This window comes from Chrysemys picta, chromosome 3 (genome assembly GCF_011386835.1).
Source record: "Chrysemys picta bellii isolate R12L10 chromosome 3, ASM1138683v2, whole genome shotgun sequence".
In the NCBI taxonomy this organism is placed as follows: domain Eukaryota; kingdom Metazoa; phylum Chordata; order Testudines; family Emydidae; genus Chrysemys; species Chrysemys picta.
In genome coordinates this window covers 147,762,553-147,788,888 of record NC_088793.1, presented here as the reverse complement: position 1 = coordinate 147,788,888, position 26,336 = coordinate 147,762,553, and the positions used below count along the sequence as shown (strand labels likewise).

General features: G+C 58.2%; 1 protein-coding gene across 4 annotated transcripts in view; it reads right to left on the bottom strand.

Annotated features, from left to right (window-relative positions):
- CAPN11 (calpain 11) overlaps window positions 1-23,488 on the bottom strand; it is a 30,290-nt gene extending 6,802 nt beyond the window's left edge. The window contains exons 1-15 of one of the 4 annotated variants that reach the window (XM_005296315.5): window positions 23,350-23,488; window positions 13,040-13,331; window positions 12,267-12,336; window positions 8,199-8,317; window positions 7,830-7,963; window positions 7,462-7,630; window positions 5,678-5,761; window positions 5,509-5,594; window positions 5,184-5,258; window positions 4,039-4,199; window positions 2,991-3,160; window positions 2,779-2,790; window positions 1,516-1,727; window positions 946-985; window positions 523-588 (exon numbers count right to left, since the gene is read on the bottom strand). In XM_005296315.5, the coding sequence (XP_005296372.2) occupies window positions 523-588; window positions 946-985; window positions 1,516-1,727; window positions 2,779-2,790; window positions 2,991-3,160; window positions 4,039-4,199; window positions 5,184-5,258; window positions 5,509-5,594; window positions 5,678-5,761; window positions 7,462-7,630; window positions 7,830-7,963; window positions 8,199-8,317; window positions 12,267-12,336; window positions 13,040-13,285 (1,644 nt within the window). In that variant the 5' untranslated portion in view covers window positions 13,286-13,331; window positions 23,350-23,488. Of the gene's footprint in view, window positions 1-522; window positions 589-945; window positions 986-1,515; window positions 1,728-2,778; window positions 2,791-2,990; window positions 3,161-4,038; window positions 4,200-5,183; window positions 5,259-5,508; window positions 5,595-5,677; window positions 5,762-7,461; window positions 7,631-7,829; window positions 7,964-8,198; window positions 8,318-12,266; window positions 12,337-13,039; window positions 13,332-17,668; window positions 17,689-17,723; window positions 17,853-23,161; window positions 23,322-23,349 lie in introns of those variants that run through there. The other 3 variants (XM_024111149.3, XM_065589244.1, XM_065589245.1) reach the window with 3 other exon arrangements.
- Window positions 23,489-26,336: the final 2,848 nt, after the last annotated feature.

The window sequence follows — 26,336 nt, the reverse complement described above, 5'->3', positions numbered from 1 at the left end:
ACTGAGGCAGCAGGAGGTATGAAGCGGGAGCAGGAAAAGACTTAGGAGCATTGGTGAAGCAGGACTTCCCCACCCGCAGCCTGCGGGGTCTCCATGGGAAGCTGCAGTGGCGGGGGGCAGGGTCTTGCCCTCTAATGAAGTGGGGCATAAACGCTCAGGCCCAGTACTTATGGAGCCGGGTTGTGCCCGACACCCAGAGGGGAGGCGGGGCTGAGCCATTGAGTGACGTGGCCTCCAGCTGGGTACAGAGCATCCCAGCCTTGCCGCAGTGAGGGTTGTCCCCCTTACACCTCTGAGACTGATGTCCACACCCCTGCTGCGGAGCCTGGGTGCTGTTCAGGGCAGGGAGCGTCTCAACCGTGCGTGCTCAGTACCCAGCACAACAGGGCCTGATCCTGACAGGGATACAGACAACAACGGCCCCTCCCCCATTTCTGATTCACAGAATGCTCCCAGCCTGCTGCTGGCGCGAAGGGCCCTGGGGCAGGGGGCATTAACACAGCCCAGAGCAGCAGCACCCACCTCTCCTGCAAGCTGCTGGAACATGTTCCTGAAGGCGCTGTCCACGTCGTCCTCCGAGAGCTCTTCCTGGGGTGACACAAACCAGGGGCAGGTTATTAAACAAGCTCTGGACTTTCCCCTCCCACTAAAGCTGAGCTGCCATCACACCTAGGCTCCTACTGAAAAGAGCCAGCAGGGGGAGCTCTCTGCACCCCTCCTCCAGCTGCCCTTCAGCTCCCCACCTGTTCGCTACTGTCACCTGCCCTCCTCCCTCAATTATGCCCTCTTCTCCGCCCCTCAGCCCAGTCTGTCCTCTGGCCGAGGGGCCATTTCAAACCAGCATTGGGCACATGAACGCAGCCAGCCTCCAGCTGGAGCTCGTTCCCCCCATACCTCACTGTGCTGCCCTGCATCCCCACTGGCTTGGGTTTGGTGGCCTCTTACCTCATCCGGCAGATCCGCGGTGATCTCCTCATCTAGCTCCCTGGGGACACAAGAGGGAGACACAGTGAGTGAGGGGGCAGCATGCCAGCTAGGAGGGGAACGGGGTCCTGATAGGCATGGCGGGCTGTGGGGGCGGTGAGCATGGCGTACCCCCTAGTGCGGCTAGATCAGACAGGCCAGGAGGTTTGGGGAGAGAAACCCTAGCTCTGAGACCCCTGGGGAGAGGGGCCCAAGGAATATGACCTGGGGACCCTGTCCTACCTCTGATCTGGGGGGGAACCAGACACCCAGGGGATACAAAGCACTGAGACACATGGCAACACAGACATGGAGTGATGGGCAGGGAAGGGTCAGGCCTCTCCCCTGCAGCTGTGTGGGGCTCTGATCCCAATGCCCAAACCTGAGGAGGGGACTGCCCTCCCCCACCCCCATGTCAGTATGTTCTGGAGAAGCTTTGCACTCAGCCAGATCTGCCCAGGGACCACCTGAGCCACGCCAGGCCTGAGCTAGGCTATCGTGTCCCCAGAGCCTGAGCTGAGACCTGGCCGCTTATCTCACATGTGGACTCACTCTGTGTCCGACTGCTTCTCAGTGAAGACGCGCAGGACAAAGTCGGCCTCCTTGTGCGGCTCGAAGGTGGAGGGCACGATGAGGTACTCGCCTGGGGGCAGCCGGATCTTGTTGCTCACCTCCCGAAGGTTGATGAAGGTCTCTGAGCGTGCCCGGGACTGGTTCCGCAGGAAGAACTCCTTCTTCAGATGCACATTCTGGCAGCCCTGGGCCTGGGGACCAGACACACCCATGGGTAACAGCCCAGCCATGGGCAGGGAGGGAGCTGCCCAGGGCCCTGGGCACTGAATACCAACACAGCTGCAGACTCACGGCTCTGGGGTGGAGGGCACCCATCAAAGCTACCCACCCCAGACAGACCATCTCCAGGAAGTTGTTAGACTAGCCTGGCCCAGCTAATCTGATGTCTGGTCTCTCAACACAGACCAATGCTGCAGCTTCTGGAGGCAAGGAGATAGCCCCCGCCCCATGTGCGCACGCACACACTGCAGTGAGTGATTACTCCAGGGCAGGGGTGGCCAACGAGAGCCTGAGAAGGAGCCAGAATTTATCAATGTATGTTGCCAAAGAGCCACAGTAATATGTCAGCAACCCCCCAACAGCTTTCCCCACCTGCTCCCAGCATCTCCCACCCACCAGCAGCCCTGGCAATCAGCGCCTCCCTCTCCCTCCTCACACCTCCCGATCAGCTGTTTTGTGGCATGCAGGAGGCTCTGGGGGGGAGGGGAGAGGAGCAAGGGCACGGCAGGCTCAGGGGAGGGGCGGGAAGGGGTGGAGTTGGGGCAGGGCTTGTGGCAGAGCCAGGGGTTGAGCAGTGAGCAGCCCCCTGGCACATTGGAAAGTTGGCGCCTGTAGCTCCAGCCCCAGAGTCAGTGCCTATACAAGGAGCCGCATATTAACTTCTGAAGAGCCGCATGTGTCTCTGGACCCACAGGTTGGCCACCCCTGCTCCAGGGGGTGGGGATCCTCCTGCCCCCAACCTGAGCGTGCTGAGCCCTTGTGACACTAGCCAGGCCGAGCATCAGCCAGCTCCTCCTGGCATTCCCTTGCCAAGCACACTTTGGCATGCTTTTTCCTGCCAGCCCAGGGAAGGCTTGGCCAGCGGTTGCCCTAGCAGGCTGACGGAACTGATGAAAGGCTGAGTGAGACAGGAAATCCCCAGGGCTGATGGACCTCAGGCTCTGAATTAACCCCTTTCTGCCAGCCCTAGCACTCCTCTTCTCACACACTCCAAGCGGTGGGGATTGGCAGCTCAGGACGTACCTCCTCCGGGACCTGTGGAAAGGAGAAGGGAGAGATCAGGACCTGTGTGTGGGGAGTGGAGCCCCTGCCCGCTGCCTCTTGAGCTCAGTGCTGTATAGAGGACGAGTGGGGAAAGTCACCCCACTAACAGGGCTTGTGGGATCCCTCTGGACCTCAGCAGTGCTGCCCCCATGTGGGTTGGGATAGGGGATTCTCCACCCCTAGGGGGTTACCTCGTAGACGGCAAAGCCGATGGTGTGCATGTCTCCCCCCACCTTCCGCTCCTTCCGCCGGTGCTTCTGCATCAAGGCCACCAGGAAGCTGCAGGCCACCTCGTTGTCCTCGGGGTCGTCGTCCTCCTCCAGGAGCTTGATCTTGAACTGGGGGTTAATCCAGAACGTGGCTGCAGGAAAGAGGAGGCGGGATAATGGATCGGGTGAGCAGGCCTCACAGCCTCCTCCCCCATCGCACCCACTTCCCCATAGCGAATGCTATGCAAGGGGTAGGCTCCTGCATCCCCCCGGTGTCTCTGATCACCAGCCACTCCCTCCTTGTTGCAGGGCTCAGATGTGCTGGGCTAAAGTTTGTTCCTCACCCAGGGGTTCCCCTCTGCCAGAGCAGGGACAGGCCCCACAACCCCCACCCCATGGCAGACCTGCTCACAGAGCATCACCGTGCTCCCTGATCACACACACATGAAAACTGGAGTCTTTGGGTATGTCTACACTGCAATGTAAGCCCAGGGTTAGTAGAACTTGAGTTTCTGAACCTAGGGCTTGAGTATCTACACTCATTTGTAACCCCAGGTTAGGAACTGTTGAACCCTGGGTCCCAATCTGGGTCTCCAGCGTCTACAATGCATTAGGCAGGTGCAAGTCCAGCTATCCATATCCCAGACTTCCTAGTGCCCTCCCAAAAACGTGGCTGCTTTAGCCCTTTATTCATGGTGCAGTGTGGGAAAACCTGACTGCCCACCAAACCTGGCTGTCCAGAGGACAAAGGAAGTTGGCCCGTGGAATACTTTTGGCAGACTCCCAGAGCATGAGTCCAGTGGGGCTGCGTCTACACTGCAGAGCAACAGGGCTTGAACCCTGGTTCCCGGATTGACTCAGGCTTGGATCCCCCACCCCTCTGGGGTCCTGGGACCCTGGGTTCGAGCCCTGGGTTAGTGCGATTTGTGTGTGGATGGAAAGGGGATTAGGCCTGAGTCTGAATTTGAACCCTAGGCTTATACTGCAGGGTAGACATACCCTTACGGAACAGGCTGGTGGTGGGTGGTACCTGCGTGGTTCCTGCAGCCCCCTGCTGTGCTGCCTCTGCGCCAGGAACCCTCGAACAGAGTCGTGTGCCACTTGCTCATGTTGTCCTTGTCCAGGGCATCAGGGGACAGATTACAGATCTCTAACCTAGAGAACTCCCTCATGAAGTCCTTGAAAGCCATCCTGAACATGGGGGAGAGGAGGCAGAGAAAAGACTAAGACTCCGCAAAGCTTGGATCTCTCCACTAGGGGGTTTCTTCAACGGTGCTGGGGAGGCGGGGGGGGGGGGGGGGGGGGGGGGGAGCTGGGGAGGCTCCTGGTCTCCCATCCAAGGGGCCCTCGCCTTCCTGGCTTTAAGCCCTTCCCTGTGCCCCACTGCTCAGGAGCTCTCAGACAAGGGAAGGTACAGGGGGCACACTCAGGGGGTCCCATCCAGCCCACCCCCCACTGCTGTCTGAGCCAACAATGCTTGGGGCAGAAAAGGCTATTTCCTCACATTCCTGTCCCAGCCCTATTTGCAATCGCCACCCCAACAAGGCTGAGTGCAGAGGGGGCTCATCTGGGTTCACTGGCAGCAGCCTGGAATAAGTGTCCCTCCTGCTGGCCTAAGCCCCACGCAGCCCAGCTGGGGTCCTTCATATCATCAGCCTGGCTGCGTCCCACCCTGAGGATAGGTTCCCTTAGCAGAGCTGCACGCAGTGAAGCCCTCTGCCAATCCCCCAGCTCTATTTCCATCTTTAAGGCAACAAACCCCACTGGACTCCCTTGCCCTAACTCTGGGCCAAGAAGCAGGCGCTCTCAATGGCGCGCTGGGGAAGGTGAGAGGCACAGCAGGACCACCACGGCAACAGCCTGCAACTGGGACGGGGGCAACAGGATGTGGCGTGCGGACGTGCTACGACAGGTCCCGCTTGCACACCTGGAGGGCTGGCCAGCTCCGTAGCGTCTGGCTGGGTGGAAGGGCTGCAGAAGAGCAGAGTTATTAACTGGGGAGACGGAGACACTTTCCTAGGCTCCTGATTTGGTAGGAATTCAGCCAATTAGGACAAAACATGTGATCCCCCGAGGATCAGAATCTTATGGCCCCGCCCCCCGTCTGGAACAGGTGCAGGCTGCCCTGCCTCTCAGGTGCTGAGAGTGGCACCATCTGTCTCTGCTGATACTCACCAGAACTCACCATCCTCCATTTTCAGCTGCAGCTCTTCCCTCTGGGTGGGGTCCACGTTGTCCCACTCAGAGGAGCTGGGATGGCAGGAGAGAGGCAGTGAGATAGGGGACACTAATACTGAACTGTGCCACCCTCCCTGACACGCTCCAGTGCCAGACACTTCAGAGCCCACCCTGGAGCTGCACCTTTATCTGCCGCAGGGGCATCATGCGCTGCGAGCTCTCTCTTAGCAGTGCCATGCAAACAGCACCCGGACCGCACACGACAAGACTTCCCTCCCAGCAGGACCACACAATGCTGGCATGGCACCCGTTTCTCACCCACCCGTCACACCAGGCTCCAGTCCACTCCACCTGACCCCAGGGGTTCCTGATGCGGATGAGCTGTTCCTGGCGACCCCGGTAATCCACCTGGCAAAATTCAGAGGTCAAAGGTTAAACTGATGTCACTGGCTGAACCATGTAATTTCTCTTGGTCCCAGGCAGCCACTCACCTCAGTGAAGCCTGTGACAGAGTAGGCATGCCCCTTTACCAGCTTCTTGAAGGTCACTGCTTCCATATCAAAGGCACTTGTGATCTGAGGGGAGAGGACAAGGAATTGGTGCATTTCCCCCGGCCCAGAGCCAGCACCTCCTCCTCTAACTAAGGAGACACTGACACGTGCTGCCTGCTCACAGAGAGCCCCCATCCCAAGCTGCTCCAGCCCTGGGGAGGGGCAGGGCACTGTCAACCAATGGATCAGAGCTGGTGATGTGGGCCAATCTATTCAACTCCCCACGACACCCAGCCCCTGCTTGTGCCCCGAGTGCCTGCCTGGCAAACACCTGAACTCAGTGCTATGTAAAAGCATTTCAAGGCACCCAAAACAAAGCCCTGAGCGCCCTCACTTGTCTGGAGATGCTGTCCATGGAGACTACAAGCCCCAGCATGCCTTGTTCCAGCAGCCCTGCCATTCACCTCAAGGTGGAGCGCACTGCATGCTGGGAGCTATAGTCTCCATATGAAAAGAGCAAGTTGCAGTCACTCTCACTATGTTGAGATTGGCCTTCGGGCTCCTGCCAAGCTGCCAAATGTGGCACTGGCCTGGACAGAGATTGCTCCCCCTCACTGCAGCAGCTGCAACGAGGGCTCTGCTGGAGTGATAGCTGCAATGCGACGCCTTGCGGGGGGGGGGGGGGGCGGGGCGGGGGAGATGAATGGAAACTGCCCACTTTGTAGATGCCTGTACATAGGGTGACCAGACAGCAAGTGTGAAAAATCGGGACAGGTGGTGTGTGTGTGTGGGGGGGTAATAGAAACCTATATAAGAAAAAGACCCAAAAATCGGGACTGTCCCTATAAAATCGGGACATCTGGTCACCCTACCTGTACAAGAGGGATCGCTCAGTGGTTTGAGCATTGGCCTGCTAAACTCAGTGTTGTGAGTTCAATCCTTAAGGGGGCCACTTAGGGATCTGGGGCAAAATCAGTACTTGGTCCTGCTAGTGAAGGCAAGGGGCTGGACTCAATGACCTTTCGGGGTTCCTTCCAGCTCTATGAGATAGATAGATAGATGTATAGCTCCATGTCTATCTATCTATCTATCTATCTATATAGACAGACATACCTAGAGCAGAGGTTGTGGAAGGAGGAAAGAATCCCTCTATTGCACAGTACATCCCCTGGGACCCTTCAGGCTGGGGGCTAATGCTGAAGCCCCCACCCTCTTGCTCCTCTCCTCAGAGGGTTGGATTGACCTGCCCCCGCAGTTGTTTGGGAGATTTTGGTTTTATGGCCCCGACATGCCCCCTTGGAAATGGCAGATCAGTGGGTGTTGATTCAAACTTTCACCACAAGGGGGCACATGCCTGCTCCAAAACCCGATAGAGGGGCATGAATGATCTCTCTGCACCCACAGGCCTTCCCCACCAGCAAGACTGGCCCCATCCAGATCCCCTGCCTGAGATGCCTACAGGGACTGTGAACCAGCTCTGCTCCCCAGCCCCCGCTGCTGGGGCTCAGCAGGGGGCCACGCTGTCCTCATGTGGGGGAGATCTGGGTGGGGCACCCCTCAAGCTACGGCCAGCCCTGCTGGGGTGCTGGGGGGACACCAGCTGGGGGTTACCCTCTCTATCAAGGGGCATGTGACACAGCCAAGGAGGATTTTACACCTTCCCCCTTGGCAACTGGGCATGGAGGGGGATGCAGGGAGCAATCTGGCCTCAGAGCCTGAGGTGGAAGGTGGAGAAGGGGCCCCAACCTCCCCACAACCCCTTAGGGCAGAGGGGCACCCCTTACGTCAATGGAGCAGCCAAGCAGGGATCCTCTATCGAGCGCCTTGCGGATGATCCGAGATAGGTTGCTGGGCGGCCGCTTGAGGTCATACATTTCCGACACGCCCCCAGTGAAGTCCTCAAAGCCCTCCGTGGTACTGCCCCCTGACAGGGCCTCATAGGAGCCGTTCAGCCTGCACACCAGACAGAGCCAGTGGATGAGCGGGATGCCAGGGCAGACAGCACTGGGACTCACCGGCTGCTCCCCAAATCAGAGGCACGAGCCCATTGGAGGAGACACCCCTAGGACGGGATCCCCAGAGATGTGCTCCCCGCTCAGCCCCTCGCCCTCTCTGACCCCACTGTCCCCAGGCCCAGCAGGTTGGCACTCACTTGGCATAGGCCTTCTCCAGCAGGGCACTCCAGAACTCGGAGCACTCTGCCGAGTGCACGAACACCAGCTCCCCATCCTTGGTCGGTAACCGGTCGTCAATCACCACGTCCACCCACTCGCCAAACTGCCAGATCTGGGGAGGGAGGAGAGCCTGGGGTGAGTGGGGCAAGACCAGGCTCCCCTGGACAGGGACAGCTGCAGAGCTTGAGGCAGAGAGGGGCCATGACAGAGCCCAGGAGTTACTCAGTGTAGACGGTCTCAGGCCAGGATTCCACTCCGAGGCCTGGGCCCTCAGCAGGCTGGACCTATCTCGATGGGCTCTGCAGCACCTGCAGTCGGGTGGGGAGCTGCCCTGCCCTGGGCCTTACCTGGAAGTGGAAGATTCCAGCATAGTCCTCCTGGAAGCTCTGTCCATGGGGCACCACGCGGTGCAGGAGATTCTCGTTGAGGGTGAGGGAGCCAATGGCAGCCAACAGCCAGCAGTCACCTGGAGAGCAGGAAGCTGGGATCAGCCGCCAGACCTGCCCCCAGCCTCTCCCTCTCTACAGCTTCCCTGCTGAGTCACTGGGACCAGAGATTGTGTCCCTCCCTACTCTATCGCACCCCCCTCCCTCCCTGCACAGCGCCACATGGGATCCTCCAGCCTGCTGTCCATTATGATACAAGAGCCAGTTGCATCCCCAAGGAGTTAACAGGGGTGAGGTGGGGGAGTCCCAGCAACTTCCTCCCAGGGATGCTGGGCAGGGGGGGGACCCAGGATGCTCCACCCCCACAACACCCCTGGTTAGCCCTGTGGAAGCAGAAGGATGTGCCCCCCCAGCACCCTCCATCCTCCCACGTGCTCTGCAGGAAGGACCCAGGGCCTGGTGAGGTGGCACTGACTGAGGGGGATGGAAACACAGACCCACCCAGACCCCAGGCTTTGGGCACTGTGCCTAGGGGTTCGCACTCCTCCCCAGAGCATCCGGGAACAATGGGGGAGGGCAGGAACTTCTGGGAGGCCAGACAACTTGTGCCTCACCCCCAGGTGCTCCTGTCAGTCAGAAGGGAAGAAGCCAGGCTGCCCTGCTGCGGGCAGGAACCATGCAGTGAGTGACAAGCGGCTGAGGGCGGAGACGCCTGGGCGCTAAGGGAGACAGATAGGATTACCACCTCTGAAATGCCAAAAAACTGGCATCCCCTCCCACACGAGGCAAGCCCAACCCCCAACCACAAGGCAATTCTGCAACCCCCCCACCCCCAACACCCCCTTATAGTATCTAGAGCAGGGGTCGGCAACCTTTCAGAAGTGGTGTGCCGAGTCTTCATTTATTCACTCTAATTTAAGATTTTGCGTGCCAATAATACATTTTAACGTTTTTAGAAGGTCTCTTTCTATAAGTCTATAACATATAACTAAACAATTGTTGTCTGTAAAGTAAATAAGTTTTTTAAAATGTTAAAGAAGCTTCACTTTAAATTAAATTAAAATGCAGAGCCCCCCAGACCCGTGGCCAGGACCTCGGCAGTATGAGTGCCCACTCTCGCGTGACTCAAACCCTCTCTCACACACGCGTGCAGTGCACTTGCGTGGTGGTGGGCAGACAGCTGCTGTATTTTTAACCGTTTTCATTGGTTATTGCTTAAACTGCAGAAGTGGGAACACTGCAGCATCTTTAGCTGGACACAGACACTTTTAACAGTAGATATCCCAGTGTGTTGGGAGAATAATGCAAAACTTTAGACTCATGTAAATAAAAAAAAATACCCTGGCAGATTAAATTATTTTTCTGGTAACTGGCAAATCCAGCAGGGAAATGGCACAGGCTGGCAGGGGTGGGGGAGCAACAGAGAGTGGGCACAGGCTGGCAGGGGTGGGGATGCAGAGGGAGCGCCCAAGAGACAGAACAGGGAAGCTCCCAGCAGGAGAAGAACCAGGACCGGACTCGGGGGGCGCCCTGGACTGGACTCGGGGGTGGTGAGGAGAGGGTGTGCCCTGGACTGGAGTCGGGGGCAGGGCCTGGTTTTGATATCTCCTTGGGAATTCTAAATATAGCCACGGCACCAACTCACACACCATCACCACAGCAACCCTCAAGCCACAGGCTGCCCTCCCCTTGTGACTCAGCTCCCTAGGAACTTCCTGCCCGGGCGTGGCCAGGCCCAGAACACCCGCTCCACTCACGCCTGTCCTGGAGGTACAGTGATGCCATGGGGACACCAGAGAGTGGCCCAGCCTTACCCCCGCTGTGCCAGTGCCCCCCAATCCTGGCCACCAACTCCCCCTGCTCTTCCAGTCTTGGGGCCCCACCCCCAGCTCCACCAGTGCCCCTCATTTCTGACCCACAGCCCTCCCCATCGGACCATTCCAGTCTTGGCCCATCCACCCAGCTCTGCCTATGCCTCTTGATCCTGACCTGCAGCCTCCCCCCTCTACTCTGGCCATGGCTTTCTCCTGGACAGACTCTCATGAACTAACTGCCATTTGGGGCTCAGTTTTGGCTGCTGTAAGGGAGTTAGGGATCCTGCCTCTCTCTTCCCAAGACTGTGCCCAGCCTGGCTCTGTGGCTCCCCATGCAGGTTCATGCTGCTGTGCCCATGGCAGTTCCGACATTCCCAGAGCTCCCAAGGGGTTCTACAAACTAGACACAGTAATCACTTCCCCAGACATTGAAATGCAGCCATCTCTGGGGTGGAACATAGCAGCTGTTTAACACACATCAGCACACAGTATTTTAGGAGACCCTGCTCTCGAGATCCACATGTTCAAACCATATCTAAATCCTGCCACTTCTTCCAACGCAGCATCTTAAAAATCTGGCTACACTACCAAAATCATCATCATCTCTGCTCCTTGACGAATGCTTGGAAGTGTCCAGGTTCACAGGGGTGTTGTAGGGCTGGGGTGTATTTACAGGAGTGTTGTATGAAAGACACAGGAGGTAACTGCCCAGCTCTGCTTGGGTACCGGTGAGTTTCAAGCTGGAGTACTGCATCCAATTCTGGGTGCCACACTTTAGGAAAGAGGTCGATAAATTGGAGAGAGGCCAGAGGACAGCAACAAACATGATGAGTGGTCTAGCAAATATGATATATGAGGAAAGGTTAAAAAAATTGGGTGTGTGTGTGAGGGGTTTAATCTTGAGAAAAGAAGATTGAGTGGGGCTCTGAGAACAGTCTTCAAATATGTGAAGGGCTGTTGTAAAGCAGACAGTGACCAATTGTTCTCCATGTTTTCTCAGGGTAGAACAAGAAGTAATTGGCTTAATCTGCAACCAGGGAGATCTGGGTTAGCTATCAGTAAAGCTTTCGAATTGTAAGGATAGCTCAGCACTGGAATAGATTACCTAGGGAGGCTGTGGAATCATTGGAGGTTTTTAAAAACAGGTTAGATTAACACCTGTCAGGGACAGGCTAGGTTTCCTTGGTCCTGCCTCAGCACAGGGGGCTGGACTAGATGAACTCTCAGGGTCCCTTCCAGCCCTACATGTCTATGATTCCATATCATCTTGCTCCCCTTGAGCCCATTCAAAATGCTGCTGCTAAGATTACCTTGCCAGCAAAGCTCACTCTGTGTCACCTTCCTCTTTGGGTCCCTCCACTGCCCTGCCCCCTTCTTCTCCAAGACATCAAACACAAGCTACTGGTTTTTATCACAGCTCAGCCCCACCTACCTAACAACTGTAATATATTATCCAGACGTCTACCCCTGCCAGCCTTTGCTGACCACTGGCCACCTTTGTGCTTTCTCCCTTGCCCCCCTCATGCCTGGAAGGCACTCCCTGTGAAAATCAGCAGAGCCACTGCACAGTCCTTCCAATTCACCTCCACCACGCTGCCCACAAAACACTACGCAAGTGAGCAGCCACCACCGCTGATCACAGTCAGAGCACTGCTACTTTGCCCTGTTCCACGTTCGTTGACTGTTGTCTCTCATCACATGCCAAGGTTGAAAGCTCTCTGGAGCAGGAACTGGCTTATTACGGACATGTATGCACAGTGCCTGGCACAATGGGGCCTGGATTCCTGACTGGGATGTCCAGGGACTACTGTAACCAACAGTCAGTCACACACGGTAGTGGTGAAGGGTTGCGAGCCCCTGCCCTTTCCATAGTGCTAAACAGGAGGGAAGTCCTGCTTAGATCCTGGCAAGATGTGAAGGAGATCCCAGGATGGAACCAGAGCTGCAGAGCTTGGTGGGATTATGGTGGAAGAACAGAAGTAATAGCAGAGTTGATTCAGCGGGGGGGACTGGGGTCAATCTCCCAACTCCTGGAGAGAATGCTGGGAAACTGACCCTTACAAAAGCCTAGACCCTGCCACCAGGATCCCCTCTTTGCACTTGAGAGGGCCCCCCAATTTCAATCCATTCAAACACTCCTCACACAAACACCTCCTCCCAGCTCTGTACTGAACACCAGGTGCTGCTGTGCAGGGATTGGATGGACAGTACTTACCCAAAGCCCCCTGGCAGATATCTGTCCTTGTGGCGCCTCCAACAATAAACTGAGGGTCCCCCACGATTTCCTGCAGAGGAGCAGAAAGACTCAAATACTGGTGCAAGCTCTCAGCAGGGTCTGCACTCTGATCTCTGGTTCAGGGGGCAGGGGTGACCATGTGGCAGTGTCTGACAGCACCCTCAGGGGAGAGGGGTGCCAATTGCCACCAGCAGTGGGCAAGGGCCTTGACTGTAACCACTCCAAAGGGATCAGTGGGGAAACATTTTGACACCTTCTGCTGCAGAGCCACAGGCCCCAAACCTCATTAGTGGCAATGGTATGAGGGCTTACACTGAGGGCCCCCAGTCACTGAAGGCAACGTGCTCACACCCCTGTGCAGGTCCAATTCCATCCAGAAAGGGCAGGGATGATACAGAGACCAACCCTCACATTTCAATGCCCAGATCTAACCAAGGAAAAAAGAACTCACTACAGAAGGCAACCGGTTCAGAGGGTGCAAGAGACAGAACTCCCTTGGCACCCCTGGCTCCGGGCACCTGTGGGGAAGGAGGGTGTCTGAAGGAGATGGGGCCTGGGGCAGGCAGAGGGGTTTGGAGTGCTTGGAAGATTGGGGACCAGGGTTCAGGGCAGGTAAAGGGATCCAGTGTGTAAGGGACAGGGCCACAGCCTGGGTCACCATGGCAGAGCAGCTCTCACAGTCCAGGGCCTCCTGGCCGAGTGGATCCAGATGGACGTTGTAGGCCTCACAGAGGAGAGAGCCAAGCACTTACCGATGGGCGCTTCCAGCGCACCCCCTGGGTCTTGCCAGAGTTTGGCCCCAGCTCCTTGAAGCCAAGGGCAGAGGGGACAGGTGGGAACTGGGGGTCCTCGAAGAGTGTGCCACTCTCCAGGCACGCCTGCTTCAGGGTGTCGTAGTCCTGGTTCAGGTACTTGATGGCATTGCTGTGCTCACCCACCCCTTCTGCTCGCAGCCGGTCTCTCTGCAGCCGGGAGGCAATTCCCCCGAAGGGCATCATGGTACAGCTGGCCAGGCACAGGCAGCGCTAGCTTCAGCACCTCCCCCTGTGATGAAAAAGGCACCAGGAGATGAGACGTGGCACAGTAGTGTGTGTGAGGCTGAGGGTGGGGGGGAAAGAGTAGATTCAGGGATGGCTGGGGACAGGACTCCCCCATGGGAACAGAGTTTGCAAGAAGAATCTGGGCTAGGCAGAGAACAGACAGGTTGGGGGTGAGGGGCCCTGGCAGAACTGTGCGTGAGGAGCCCAGGTTTGGGATAGCAGGGGGGCTGCAGGTCAGGGGTGAGGGGCCCTGGCAGAGCTGTGTGTGGGGAGCCCAGGGCTGGTCCAGTTTGAGATGCAATGGTGGAGCCTTTTGGAGAAGCTTGTACAGCACCTGACTGCTGTATGCTGGACTCTGACTATTACTTTCAGCCATTACGTTAACAGGCTGGAAAGTTAGTCCCACCCAGTAACCATCTTCCTTTTGACAGACTGTTGTGAGGGAGCCCAGAAACCAAATGACCACGCACGGCAGGCCAGTTGGCAGCGCAGAAAGGACCCCTGGGGTGGCCTCTCACAGTCAGGGGCCATTCCCACACCCCATTCCATAGCACAGACACTGTCGCTTCTGTGTAGAACTGGGCCGTGGCATCCAGCCTGACAGGCCACTTTTCCATCCACAATGGTGTTCAGCCGAACAAACAGAGCTGCCCTGGACCCCAGCTGGGAGCAGATTGGGGAGGGGGGCGGCTCCGCTGCTGAAACTCTGCACAGAGCTACAAACAGCGATTTGGGACTTGCCTGGAAAGGGGCCAAGCACGCAGGAATCCTGGCCGCCTCAGCCCCCGTCCCTCCCACCAAAGGCAGTGTGCCCACTGTTCATCACTGCCCACCAGCACGTCAGAGCAATGAACTTTTCACTCCAGCGCTCTGTTCTTGCTGCTTACAGCACCTCCTGCGGAATCAGGCTGCGATTGGAATAGATGGGAGACCTGCCAGACCCAGCACCCCTGCCCCACTCCCCATAGTGCCTCCTGGGGGTGTCTGGGACTGGAATGGCTGGGAGCTGCCCCCACCACCAGCATTCTCCTTACGGTGCCTCCTACTGGGGGAGGCTGGGACTGGAGATGCTGGGACTCTCCTAGACCACTGTTTTTCAAAGTTTGGGTCACGACCCTGTACTGGGTCATGGAACGCAAGGCACAAGGTTGCCTTGCTCAGCACCCAGGGACCCTGGCAGCCAGTCAGTAAAAACTAGTAGTAAAACTAGAAGTCCCTACCCGGAAGCAGCCAGCAGCAGGTCCGGCTCGTAGGCATGGGGGCCATGGGGCTCCACGCGTGGCCCTCGCCCCGAGCACCAGCTCCACACTCCCATTGGCTGGGGAGCTGGGGGTGGTGTTGCCCAGGCGCCTCTGCCTAGGAGCCGGACCTGCTGGCTGCTTCTGGGGTGTAGCGTGGTCCACGGTGCCAGGACAGGCAGGAAGCCTGCCTCTGCACCCCAGCTGCACTGCTGACCGGGAGCCACTGGAGGTAAGCCCGTGCACCAGTCCCCTGCCTCAGCCCTGAGCCCCTCTGAAACCCGGGCCCCTTCCTGCATTCCAACCCCCTCATCCCCAGCCCCACCCCAGAGCCCTGACCCCCTCCTGCATCCCAGCCCTGAGCCCCCCAAACCGGGAGCCCCCTCCTGCACCCCAAACCCCTCATCCCCAGACCCACCCCCTGCACCCCCAGCCCAGCCCAGCCTGCACCCCCAGCCCAGACCCCCTCCTGCACCCCAACCCCAGCCCCCTCCCATACCCTGAACCCCTCATCCCCAGCTCCACCCCACAGGCCTCACCCCACACGCCAACCATCAGTCCCAGCCCTGAGCCCCCTCCCATACCCCAAACCCCTCATCCCCAGCTCCGTTGGGTCACGAGCATCAACAATCTTCTTCAACTGAGTCGCCAGAAAAAAAAAAGTTTGAAAACCACTGTCCTAGACCCACTTCTATCTATTCCTGCTGGTTGGTGGGGGGGGGGGGGGGGGCGGAGAGGGGGAATTGGCCACAGTGGGAAGGTGGGAACTCCTCAGGGGGAAAGGGAGGGGGTTGGAAGTGGGTACTCCTCTGGCTCCTCCCTCCCAGGGATGGGCCCTGCAGCACTGCAGATTTTGCCTGCACCAGTCCCTTCCTTCTGGAGATGTCCTTGGCTGAGCGTGCACTGAGTCAGCACATTCAGAGGGCCCATTAGCAAGTGGCAAGATCTCTGCAAGGCTGCAGGCCAGAGCCAGCAACGCTCAGTGGGCTAGAGCAGTGGTTCTCTCTCAACCAACCCCCAGGGGGGTTGCAGGACAGGTTTAAGGGGGTAGCAAGTGCAGGGCAGGCATTAGGGGGTGGCAAGCAGGGCAACTGCCCAGGGTCCCACACCACAGGGGGCCCAGTGAAGCTAAATTATACGCTTCATCCCTGGGTGGCGGGACTCAGACTTCAGACTCCTGGAGGGGTTACAGTAGTCTGGACTGGAAAGGTTGAGAAGGGGGAGGAGACGGGGCAGCCCTCCTCCAGCAGGAGAGAGTGACTCAAACCCAGCCCAGAGCCGACAGGATGCATGATTCTGGGAAACAGAGATGACCCGTACCTGCTGATAGTGGGGGAAGGGGGGAACAACCCCAGAACAGCTTGAGTCATGCCCCCCAGGCAGCCCCTTCGCCCTGAAAAGCAATGCCCCCCCTTCCTGGAAAGCAGTGGCCCCTCCTGCAGCTCCCAGCTATTCCTCCTGCCTCTGCCTCTCCCTGCCTTGTGCAGCTCACATGCTGAGCTGCCTTGCATGGAGGGGGCCTAGCCGCACCATGTGACCGAGCAATCTGGGGGGGCATGTGACCCTGCATGCTCCCCCATGCATTGCTTCTGCTGGGAAAGTACCATCTGCTCCAGGAGAGCCTCTCCCACTAAGGAGTGCTACTCAGAAACCAAGTGACCAAGCGGGGGCCAGTTGGCTGTGCAGAAAGGACCCCTGGGGTGGCCTCCCACAGTCGGGGGCCATTCCCACACCCCATTCCATAGCACAGACACTGTCGCTTCTGTGTAGAACTGGGCCGTGGCATCCAGCCTGACAGGCCACATTTCTATCCACAATGGTGTTCAGGAGGGAGAGGCGTATACGTGTGCAGGGGGACTCCAGAGCGCCCAGCCATCAGTCCCTGCTGGAGACTGGATGTCAGACCAGCAGGACCACAGCTGCGTCCTGCTCGGGGTGTGTGCAACTAACCAACTCCCACTAGTGGTGGGGACACAGCTGCCCTCCCCACACCAGTCACCAGCTCCCCATCCCAGAATATGGGGGTGGGCCCCACAGCCAACCAAGCCTGGATCACCTGGGCCAAACCCCAGCCTCCCTTGCTGTGACTGCGACCCATCGCCCTCTTGGGTGAAAGACTGATGGGCGGAGGTGGGGAGCCCACCACAAACAGGGTAAAGGCCTGCGAAGTCCCTGCCTCCGAAGGATTTAATTAGCACCTGGGGCCTGTGGGTTTATGGGACTGGGCTCCCCGGAGCACCAGGGCCCAGTGCGCTGTACCACCCCATCCAGCAAAGTCAGCTCTGACCCACCTCACTGCTGCTCCAGAGCCCATACATGGGGGCACTACTGAGCATGAGGCAGCTGGCACAACCAAGGCCTCGCTCTGAGGACTGGCACTAGTGCCCATGGAGGCAGCAAGTAAAACACCATCCCAAGGGCCTGTTGGAATCCCTGCGCTGCCCCCTCAGAAATACTGGCTCCTCCTCATCTGACAGGGACCGACACTCAGCAGGGCTAGTGCTGGAAACACACAAGAAGTCTCTTTGCACGGGGCAGCAGAGGGCCCCTCCCCCCTTCTGCTCTCTCTCCCCCAGCTCAGACTATCACCCCAAGCTACCCCCAAGACATCTCATCGCAACAGCCAAGCTAGGCCCTCAGCACAGGACAGCATGGATGGAGCCGGGCCACGAGGAGGTCTCCCCTGATCCTGGGGGTGCCTGCTGGTACCAGGAGGGAGTGGATGGCATTGGCTGGGACGGCGCTTGGCAGATCCCATGCTATACTTTTGCTGGCTTCCTTGGGATGGGCAAGAAACTGGGCACTGAACACAAGGTGCCCTATGGTGGCACCAGCTGTATCTGCTCCAATGCTCATTGAGGTGGGGAGGGAGAGAATATACCCTCCCCCCGCAGCTCCAATCACCCTTCATGCCTCTGGCAGTGAGAACTCCCCACCGCATGTCCAGTACCCCTTTTCCCAGGCAGTACCAACTCTGCTCCTCTCCCCATCCCCGTGCCCCTCCCTACCACAGTATGAATCCCACTTTTCATCCCTGCACCTGGTGCCACCCTCACCCAGTTTTCAGTGCCAACTCCCCACCCAGGGTCCACAGCACTAGTACCTCTGTGTGTCCCAGAACCTCATAGCGACACCATCTCGGTGTACCAGTCAAGTACCTTCCCATGCAGGAAGCCCCTGGGCTAGCTCCTCCTGTCTCTGACTGGCAGGGCAGGGTGAGGAACAACACTAGGCATAGTCATCTGTGCTGCCTTTGTTTCCTGGCTTGCGGTTTCCCCTGCCTCCAGCCTCCTCCTGCTCTGCTGGGCCCTTTCCTACCTCCCTGGCAGGCCTGTGCAGGGCTGATATGGGTGAGTATGCTCACACCCATGTCACTGTCACTCCAGGGAAAGGGCCTTCCCCAACAGCAGCGCCAGCCCTTCGCCCACTGCACTGAGAGCGCTACATGTCCCCTCCCTACTGCACATCCTCACACCAGCAAGGGCTTGCCCAAGTGACTCAGACCCCCCAGGGACTCACTGTTGCCCTGCAAAACAATGGTGCCCAGGCTAAGCATTGTGTGAAATGCCCCTCTCTGCTCCTGGGGTTTAGTTCCCCGTGGGTGGAGCTTTCTGATCCTCCCCTCTGGCTGACTGGCTCCAGGAACCAGATGGGAAAAAATAATTGGGGGTCATCTCTTAAGTGCCACCCACTTGTGGCACCAAAATGAGCTGCCATTCCCAGTCACGCTACATAGATCTTTATAGACCAGTGGTCCCCAACCTTTTTCCTCTGGCGGGCGCCAGACGACGAGCCACGGAGGACCGTGGCGGTGGACGAGCATCCGCCGAAATGCCGCCTAGAAGCGGCAACGTCAATAGGCGTCGCCTCCGAAATGCCGCCGACAAACAGCAGCATCCAGAGGCGTCGCCGCCGAAATGCCGCTGAAAATCGGCGGCATTTTGGCGGCGACGCCTCTGGATGCTGCTGCTTCTCGGTGGCATTTTGGCGGATGCTCGTCCGCCGGCCAGTACACGGGTGCACTTAGATGCCCCACAGGCACCGCGTTGGGGACCCCTGTTATAGACCAACCCTCCCTCTCCATCCCTGCATGCGGTGATCAGCAGTAGAGTGGTTAATGCTGGCATTTCCATCATCAGCTGAGTGAACAGTCGCCCTCACAGAGCGATGGTTTCAGGCTGTCTGCAGACTCAGGCAGACTTCCCTGCGCTAGTGACACACTGGGCACGTTTACACGCTTTTCTTCATCCCTGGGGGGCTAGAAACTAGCAGCCTCTTTTGTAGGGTTCCTGCACCCCTGCTTCCTCTTCAAAGATTTATAGCTCCTCCCAGCTCTGCAGGAGCCCCCGTGCTGGGCAAGCCGCCTGTGGATAAGCTGAGCCTTGCCCAGCAGGCACAGCCATCCATAGCGCACAGCATAGGTTATTATTAGCCGTGTTATTCAGTGTATTTGGGAAGGCCTTGATGGCTGCTGTGCTCACAAAGGAGGGGAACCAGCAGCTGATGCTGGAGGCCTCCTGAGTGCAGAGGGAGTGAAGAGCATTTCAGACACATGGGGGAACCGGTCTGGATGCGAGCTGAGCAGGAGCAGACAGAGGTCTCCCTGCAGGCTGGTGCTGATGGAGCCAATGGGTCCCCTGGGTGGGCATATAGGGTGCACCTTTGTGGATGGTGCTTCAGAGAGGCACAAGCCAACTGTCGTCCAGGGAGTGCCCAAGGCCATCTCTGTGCCTGGCAGGCCCCCTCCAGCAGCATCCATCTTTTTGATGCCAGGGGGCAAGTCTGGCTCCACAGACTCCTGGAAAACAGGCCCCCAGAAACATACTGCTACCAACAGGGCCCTGAAATACTGGTTCAGCCACAAAGCTTGCTCCCCAGCACAGCTGCAGCATGGGGCCTGAGGTCCATCCAGACGCTTTGGAGACCTCCTGGTGGGAAACCCCCTTCTGGGCAGGGTGCTCCAATACCATGGTGATGGGCACAGCACAAGAACTGGAATAGAACAGAACAAAATAGGGCTGCCACTAATTCTGGGCTGCTCTACTGGGGGGCCAATCCTGCACTATGACAACAGTTAAATCACAGCCCCCTCCATGGGCTTCTCCTGGGGGATGTGGGGAGAGCTCTGGTATCGGGGATAGTGTGCTCCGTCCTGGGCATCTCCTCACAAAGAGGGCAGCCAGCTGGAAGGAGCTCAGTGAAGGGCCCCAGGAAAGGTGGGGGCTGAGGGGAGGGTCAGAAGAGCTAGGTGTGCCTAGCTTGGCTAAGAGGTGGCTGGGAGTGGAGTATGCAATCCCTGGGGCTGTAAACCCCAAGGGGGCGGGGGGAGGGGAAGAGAGTGTAACTAGGAGGGATGGGGTGTGATTAAGGGAGTGGGAATTAAAGTTGAATCTCAGGAAAGTCTTCCCAACACAGATGGATGCGGCTGGGGAATTGCCACCCCAGAGAAGTCGGGGAGCCCCATGGCCAGGCCACGTAGAACAGAGCCAGGAAGGCACAAGAAAGGATTTCTGCGGTGCACTGACCTCCCGGAGCTGGATGGGATGGGACCCAATAGGTTTCCCCATCTCTCCATGCAGTGCCTTCTCCTCAGTGTAACAAGTCAGTGACACCAGGGCTGACTCTGGCCCTGGGAGTCCCTGAGCCCCCTTTCAAAGTCCTCCCCTGGCTTCACTCCCTTCTCCAAGCCCTGCACAGTGCCCAGCATCCGAGCAGCCGGGAGCTCCGGAGCAACGCGTGGCTAGGACAGCTTGCTCCCCCCCTCAGAACTGGCGACTTCAGCCGTTCCAGCGTATGCTGGCAGCACAGCAAGGTTTTCGGGGGGTGAGGGGGAAGGCGAGACAGCTGCCCTGTTTGTTTGGTTTGGAAGACACCTTCCCTGTTCCTTCTGACCCAATCCAACTGGCCCTTCCACTCCCCAAAGGCCTCTCTCCAGCAGCCAAACAAAGCCTACACCAGCAGTGGAGGATTAGCCACTGGGCCAACAGGGCCTGTGCCCAGGGGCTTTGGAAAAATGGGTGGCCCCGGCGCTCCTGCCAGGGAGCGGGGTCAGGGCACAAGGGCTTGCTGGAGCACTGGGCGGGCAGAGCAGGGCAAGCCCCCGTGCCACAACCCCATTCCATGGCAGGAGCGTGGGGGAACTGCAGGCGGAAGGGGTGGGGAGGGGCCCCCACTTGCCCTAATCTGCCCCTATACACCAGTTCTGTCTTCACTCAGCCCCCAGCAACGTCATGCCCAGATTGAGCCCTATTAGCTGATGGCTGCAACCATTATTGATCAGGGAAGGAGCACTGGACTCCTGGGTTCAAATCCCAGTTCTGCCACTGACTCACTGTGCACCCACAGGCAGACCATTGTGCCGTTCTGTGCCTCAGTTTCCCCAGCTGCACAATAGGGTTTGTCTCACCAATTCCCCCTCCACCTTTGTGCCAGGACTTGGCTTCTCCAATCTCCCTGCACCGGGGAGACTGGCCTCCAGCTAGACCTTGGATCACCAACAATTCCTACCAGCCAGGATGGTCACCATCCCAGCCACCACTCCGGGGGCAACTCTTTCAGATTTGCCGATCCCCCCCCAGGGGGGGAACAGAACTCAAAGCTTTGCAGAACAGTGCACTGGGATCCCCAGTGTGACGCCCCAACAGCAGGGTGACCCAGCGGGCAGACCCTCATTCAAGTGTACAGGAGTTCAACTCCGTACAGAACCCAGGTGACCGTTCTGGAGGGAAGTCCAGGTCCCTTTGCTTCTGACCTGTGATCACAGGGGCGCCCCCAAACACACAGTCGAAGGTCCAGTTGTTCCCACCACTGCTGGTCCCCAGGCATTTGAGGGAGGCTCCTTGCGGAGCTGGCCAGGTCACCCAAGACTGAAGCCGTTGGGCTTGCAGGGTGCTGCCCACCTGGTGCGGAGTGGCTGCAGGCCTCATTTCCTGCAGCAGCCTCCCACAGCTGGCTGGAGGTGGGTAGCACTTGATGCAGTAGAGTGTGTACAAAGCATCTAGGACTGGCCTGGCTCCATGCCAACCCACGAGATTTGCATCAAGAGCCTGTTGCAACATGACAAGCACCCTGCTTACCATCCCTGCCTGAGCTGGGAGGGCACCGTGCCTCTGCAGTAATGACATCACAGCACAGGCCTGCATCACCCAATGGAGAAGGGGGTAACCCCCCCGCCAGGACTAGAAAGTTAAAGGAAACAGGACAAGCAGCCCCAGGGCTGGACTTACTGCTGTGTGTGGCGGAGTCCTCCTCACTCCATGAGGAGCCCAGCACCCAGGGATGGCTGCTCAGACCGCACAGAAGAGCCTAGGAACTGTGTCTAGTTCAAACCAGGCCTGGACCCACCTGGCCACCACACCCAGCAAAACATAAAGAGTTACCAAGGCTTGCATAGCACTTTCTCTCCAATCAGCCCAAGGAATGCCACACCCCAATCCCAAACTACATATAATACAAATGGACACCCAGCACCGAAGTGCAGCCACTTCTGGGGTGGAACACACCAGATAACAACACTACACACAGGAGCTCAAGACAGGCACCCATATGAAACCGCAGGACTAGTGGAAGGCACAGTGCAGTTACCCAGGCTGGGATCTGGCCAGGCCAAAGGAGTTCACCTCAATTCCATGGAAACACGCCCTGGGATCTTTAGAAATCACAGAGCCGCCAGGGCCAGTCTTACACCTCAGCTGAGCAAATGGAAAGGCGCTGTCTTCAGAGGTGCTCGAGCAGGGGGAGATTGTTCCAAAGGGTGCTGGGCCCAGTACAGAGCCTTGGAGCAGAAAAGCTATTTCCTGTAAACAGCCGGGAATGGGAGCCAAGAAACAGCCAGACCGCACAGCCACCCTCACGCACAGCCTCCCCCGGCTCTCACATAGCCCCCAGCCCTGATCAACTGTAGATCCCAAGCCCCACAGGGACAGCGGGCTGCAGCCTCCTCTATCGAGGCACTAACAGGGTCCCCACTGCTGCAGCACATCTACTGCCAGAGCCAGGGACCTCATTTCTCAGCAACCTCTCCGTTCAGAATGGCAGGATCCTCCCCAGGCCCAGCTGTCCCGCCCCCACCAGACAGGGTGCGTTGGGGAAGTGCAGTACTGCCAGTTAGGAAGCATGGGTGAGGGGTGGAAGAAAGAGCCCCCTGGGATTTCCCCTAGGCTGGCACCCCCAGCAGGGCAGCCCCGCAATGCACAGGGCGGGCGCTCCCAGGGCATCGCTGAGCAGTGCCAGGGGGCCCAACTCCAGAGCAGGAACAACAACCCACCCCCAGCCCAGGACCCAAGGCAGGTCTCAGGTTGAACACCCACATCCTCTGCCATCCCTGCGTGGCTCACAGCAGTTGGCTTCAGCCCAGAGCTGCTTCCCCTTGCACATGCCCTAGACACTAGCAGGACAGGGGGCAAAGAGAAAATGCCACTTCTGCCCTCCCAGGTGCAAAGGGGAGGGGTCCCCTTCTTCCCACTCTTGCTAAGGGAGGAGACCCCCCGGCCTGGAGCACAGACTTCTAGCCAGAGCCCTGCGAGCCCCTGCAACAGCTTCAGAGTTCGGGGGGGAGAGTCCTGTGCCATGTGCCGGTGCCACCGCCCTAACTCACCTGATCATTTCCCTGAGACACACAAGCAGCTGCCACAGCCAAGAAGAGCGAATGCCCAGCCAGGGAGGGTCCCTGCCACCAGCCCCTCCCTCCCTACCAGGCAGGCCCTGAAATTAGCAGCCTCTAGTAGCTGAGCTGTTAATCGGATCCCAGTGTGGCCGGAGGGGCTGAGAAGTGCAGAGACTTACTGTGTGGGCTGCTCCCAGAGGGGCCCTTCCCTTCCCTCTCCTCTCTTCTCCTTTCCTGGCTCCGCGCTGGTGCTGGGAGCCTCCCTCGCCCCGGCTCACTAGCTCTGCAGCTGGCTCTGCACAGAGGAAAGGTGGGGTTTGGCCTGGTGGCAGGATGTGCCGAGCATGCAGCTCAGATTGAGTGTGAGAGAAGGGGGGCGGTATGAGCAGAGAAATTAAAGGCACAGCAGCTGCTGTCTGACTCCCTGCCCTGGAGCTGCTCCCTGGAGAAGCCCAGGCCTCCCCTTCCCCGCCCCACTTCAGGATTTCCTCCCTGACTGGGGTTCACCCAGCCCCATGTGTCAGGCTGCAGATCCTGCACCGCCCTTCAGCTGCGTCAGGGCATGTTACAAGGGATGAGGAGGCTGCACCAATAGCCTCAGTTCTCCGAGATGCCCGCCAAAGGGATCCTCACTCCAAAAGCAAGGCGCCTGCACAGTGATGGATCCAGAGGGGCTGGCCCTGCGGTCAGCAGAAGGCTCAGAGCCTGGCTCCCACCATGGGCTGAGGCAGAGGCTCAGGCCTGCCCGGGTCCAAAAGCGGAGGATCTAACCACTGAGTGAAGGAGAACCTCCATTAATAGTATAGGGTCTATGACACACACTTGAGTAGTTCTGATTCCATCCAGCAGAGGGCACACAAAACACTACTCAGCCTTCCTAGCCTGCATGCCAACCACACAGCACTTTGCAGACATTAATTAACCTCACACCCTCCCCACATTAGAGCGCTCAGGATCATCCTCCCATGTTCCAGACGGGGATCCCTACCTCAGACAGCAGCTCACCCACAGCGCTTAATGCCCTGCAACGGGACCAGATCCCCTGCAGCGCAGACTAGGAGTTAATGCACGGAGATGAAATACCTGATAGCGTTCTCCCTCAAGACACCTCTGAAGGGATGGACAAGGCACTGTGTCGTTTCCCCTCACCCCTCCGGTAATACCCATTGTCACAGCCTGTGGGAGGGAAGGATGTGCTGCACACAGGGGCCTGGATGTGTGTGTGTCATTGCACGCATGTGAGGGTCTGTACAGTGAGTTTGGCTATACAGGTGTATGCTGCACGTATAGCTTTATAGGACTGTATGGGCATACAGGTAAGTGCAAGGGACTGCACACGGTATTGTGCCCTGAGCAGGCACATGTGCACTGGGGGCAGGGGCGGTTACACACTCAGGCAAGAGTGCTGAGTGAGTGTGCAGGACACGGTGCATGGCACTGTATGCGCAGGGCAAATGCATGGGCGGGGGCAGGGCACCTGCGCCGCGCTGGGCAAACACACAAGGGGGTGTTGTGCCTGCTGCGCTGGGTGACCGTGTAGCGAATGTGGCTGGGCGAGTCCTGGCAAAAGAAGCTCGGCTCAGTGTTTGCTTTAAGCTCACCGGAGCCTCTAATTTGTTTATTTTCCCTAGACACAGGAGAGGCAGGAGCCTGGGGGGTGGAGGGGGGCTGGGACAGGTTTGCCCTGGAGGACAGGTTTGCCTTGGTGGTATGACCAGGGCATATCATGTTGCTGACAGGCTAAAGCAGGCAATGATGGCCAGGTACTAATTAGAACTAGCTGCAGGAAGGAAAATGCCCCAGGGGCTGAGAGAGAGAGAGGAACGGGAAGATACAGCCCTGCTGTAAAGGGGTCCCAACCCCAGTGACGTTGCATACTTAGAGCAGGTTAGATTTGGCTGAGGATCTTTGCTTTCACCCCTTCCAGCCTCAGCCTACTTCCACTGAGGTCAGTGGGAGATTTTGCCATTAGCTCCAAGGGAGCAGGATTGGGGTCACAGCCTGGCAGTCCCTGCCCCTCAGAATCCCCAGCCAGATGGCTGCATTAATAGAACACCCTGCTGGGACCCCTCCTGTTCTAGGTGTCACCCACTGGTCCAGGGCTAGCTCCAAAATACCCAGCAGCCTTTTGTGGGATGCACAAGAAGCCGGGAACCAGAGAACAGGGTCCTTTGCCCCGTGGACTGGCTCAAACAGACGAAGCTAGGAAAGAATAGGCCAAGCCCAATGGAGCTGCAGAGCCACTCCCGGTTCTGCTGGAGGCAGTGCTGCCAGGTCCGAGAGAAGATCCACCCTGGCAGAGGGAAAGAGCTAACGGCATATCCTTTCAGCCCTATTTACCAGCCAGGGGACAGACATGGGGTAGCTCAGCTGTAGAGACAGCGGGCATAGCACAGGTGGGCGCAAGATGGATTACTGAGCCCTTGGAGGAGAGAGGCAGGGACAGAAAGGCCCCTGTGCCTTTAAGAGCCTTTAAGAGCCCAGCCCTCTCCTCCTCTTATTCTAGTGACAGTCAGCTGCGTTTTTCTCTGGAGCCACAGCTCTCTGCGTGAGTCAGGCCTCAGCTATGCCTGGCGCCACACCCAGAGCAGGGCCTGGATCCGCTCGTGCCCAGGAGGGACATTCGCCAGGAGTGTCTGAGTCCTGCCCACGCTGCCTGGCTAGAGCAAAGCAGCCCCCAGCAAAGGGGGGCCAGGCCCCTGCCATCGACATAGCTAGAGCAAGCCACTCAATGATTGCTCCGTGAGCGCCCTCTGCTGCCAGGAGCTGGCATTGCTGAACCCAGCCCTCCTTGGGGCCTGCTCGGGAGCCTTGGCTCCTGCCCCATGTGTGACTACTCCTGCCCCAGGAGCCCAGAGCCGCCCAAGCGTATTCACAGCATGGGCCATATATCGATAGAAAAATGTTTTGTGGGCCCCTCCACCCCATTTGCGCTCATGTCCTGCCAGTCACCATCACCCAGGAGGCAGCTCCCCTCCAACCTCTGCATTGCATCCCTGGAGTCACTAAGCTCCCTGGGATACGTGCCATCAGGAAGGGGCTGCTGCTCTTTAATAGTTTATCATACAGTTGGGGTTCCGAAAACAAACCTTACCCTGCTTCTCTTTGCTCTTCATTCCCCCCCCCCCCACACACACACACCTGTGGTGGCCCCCCTCTCCCTGGC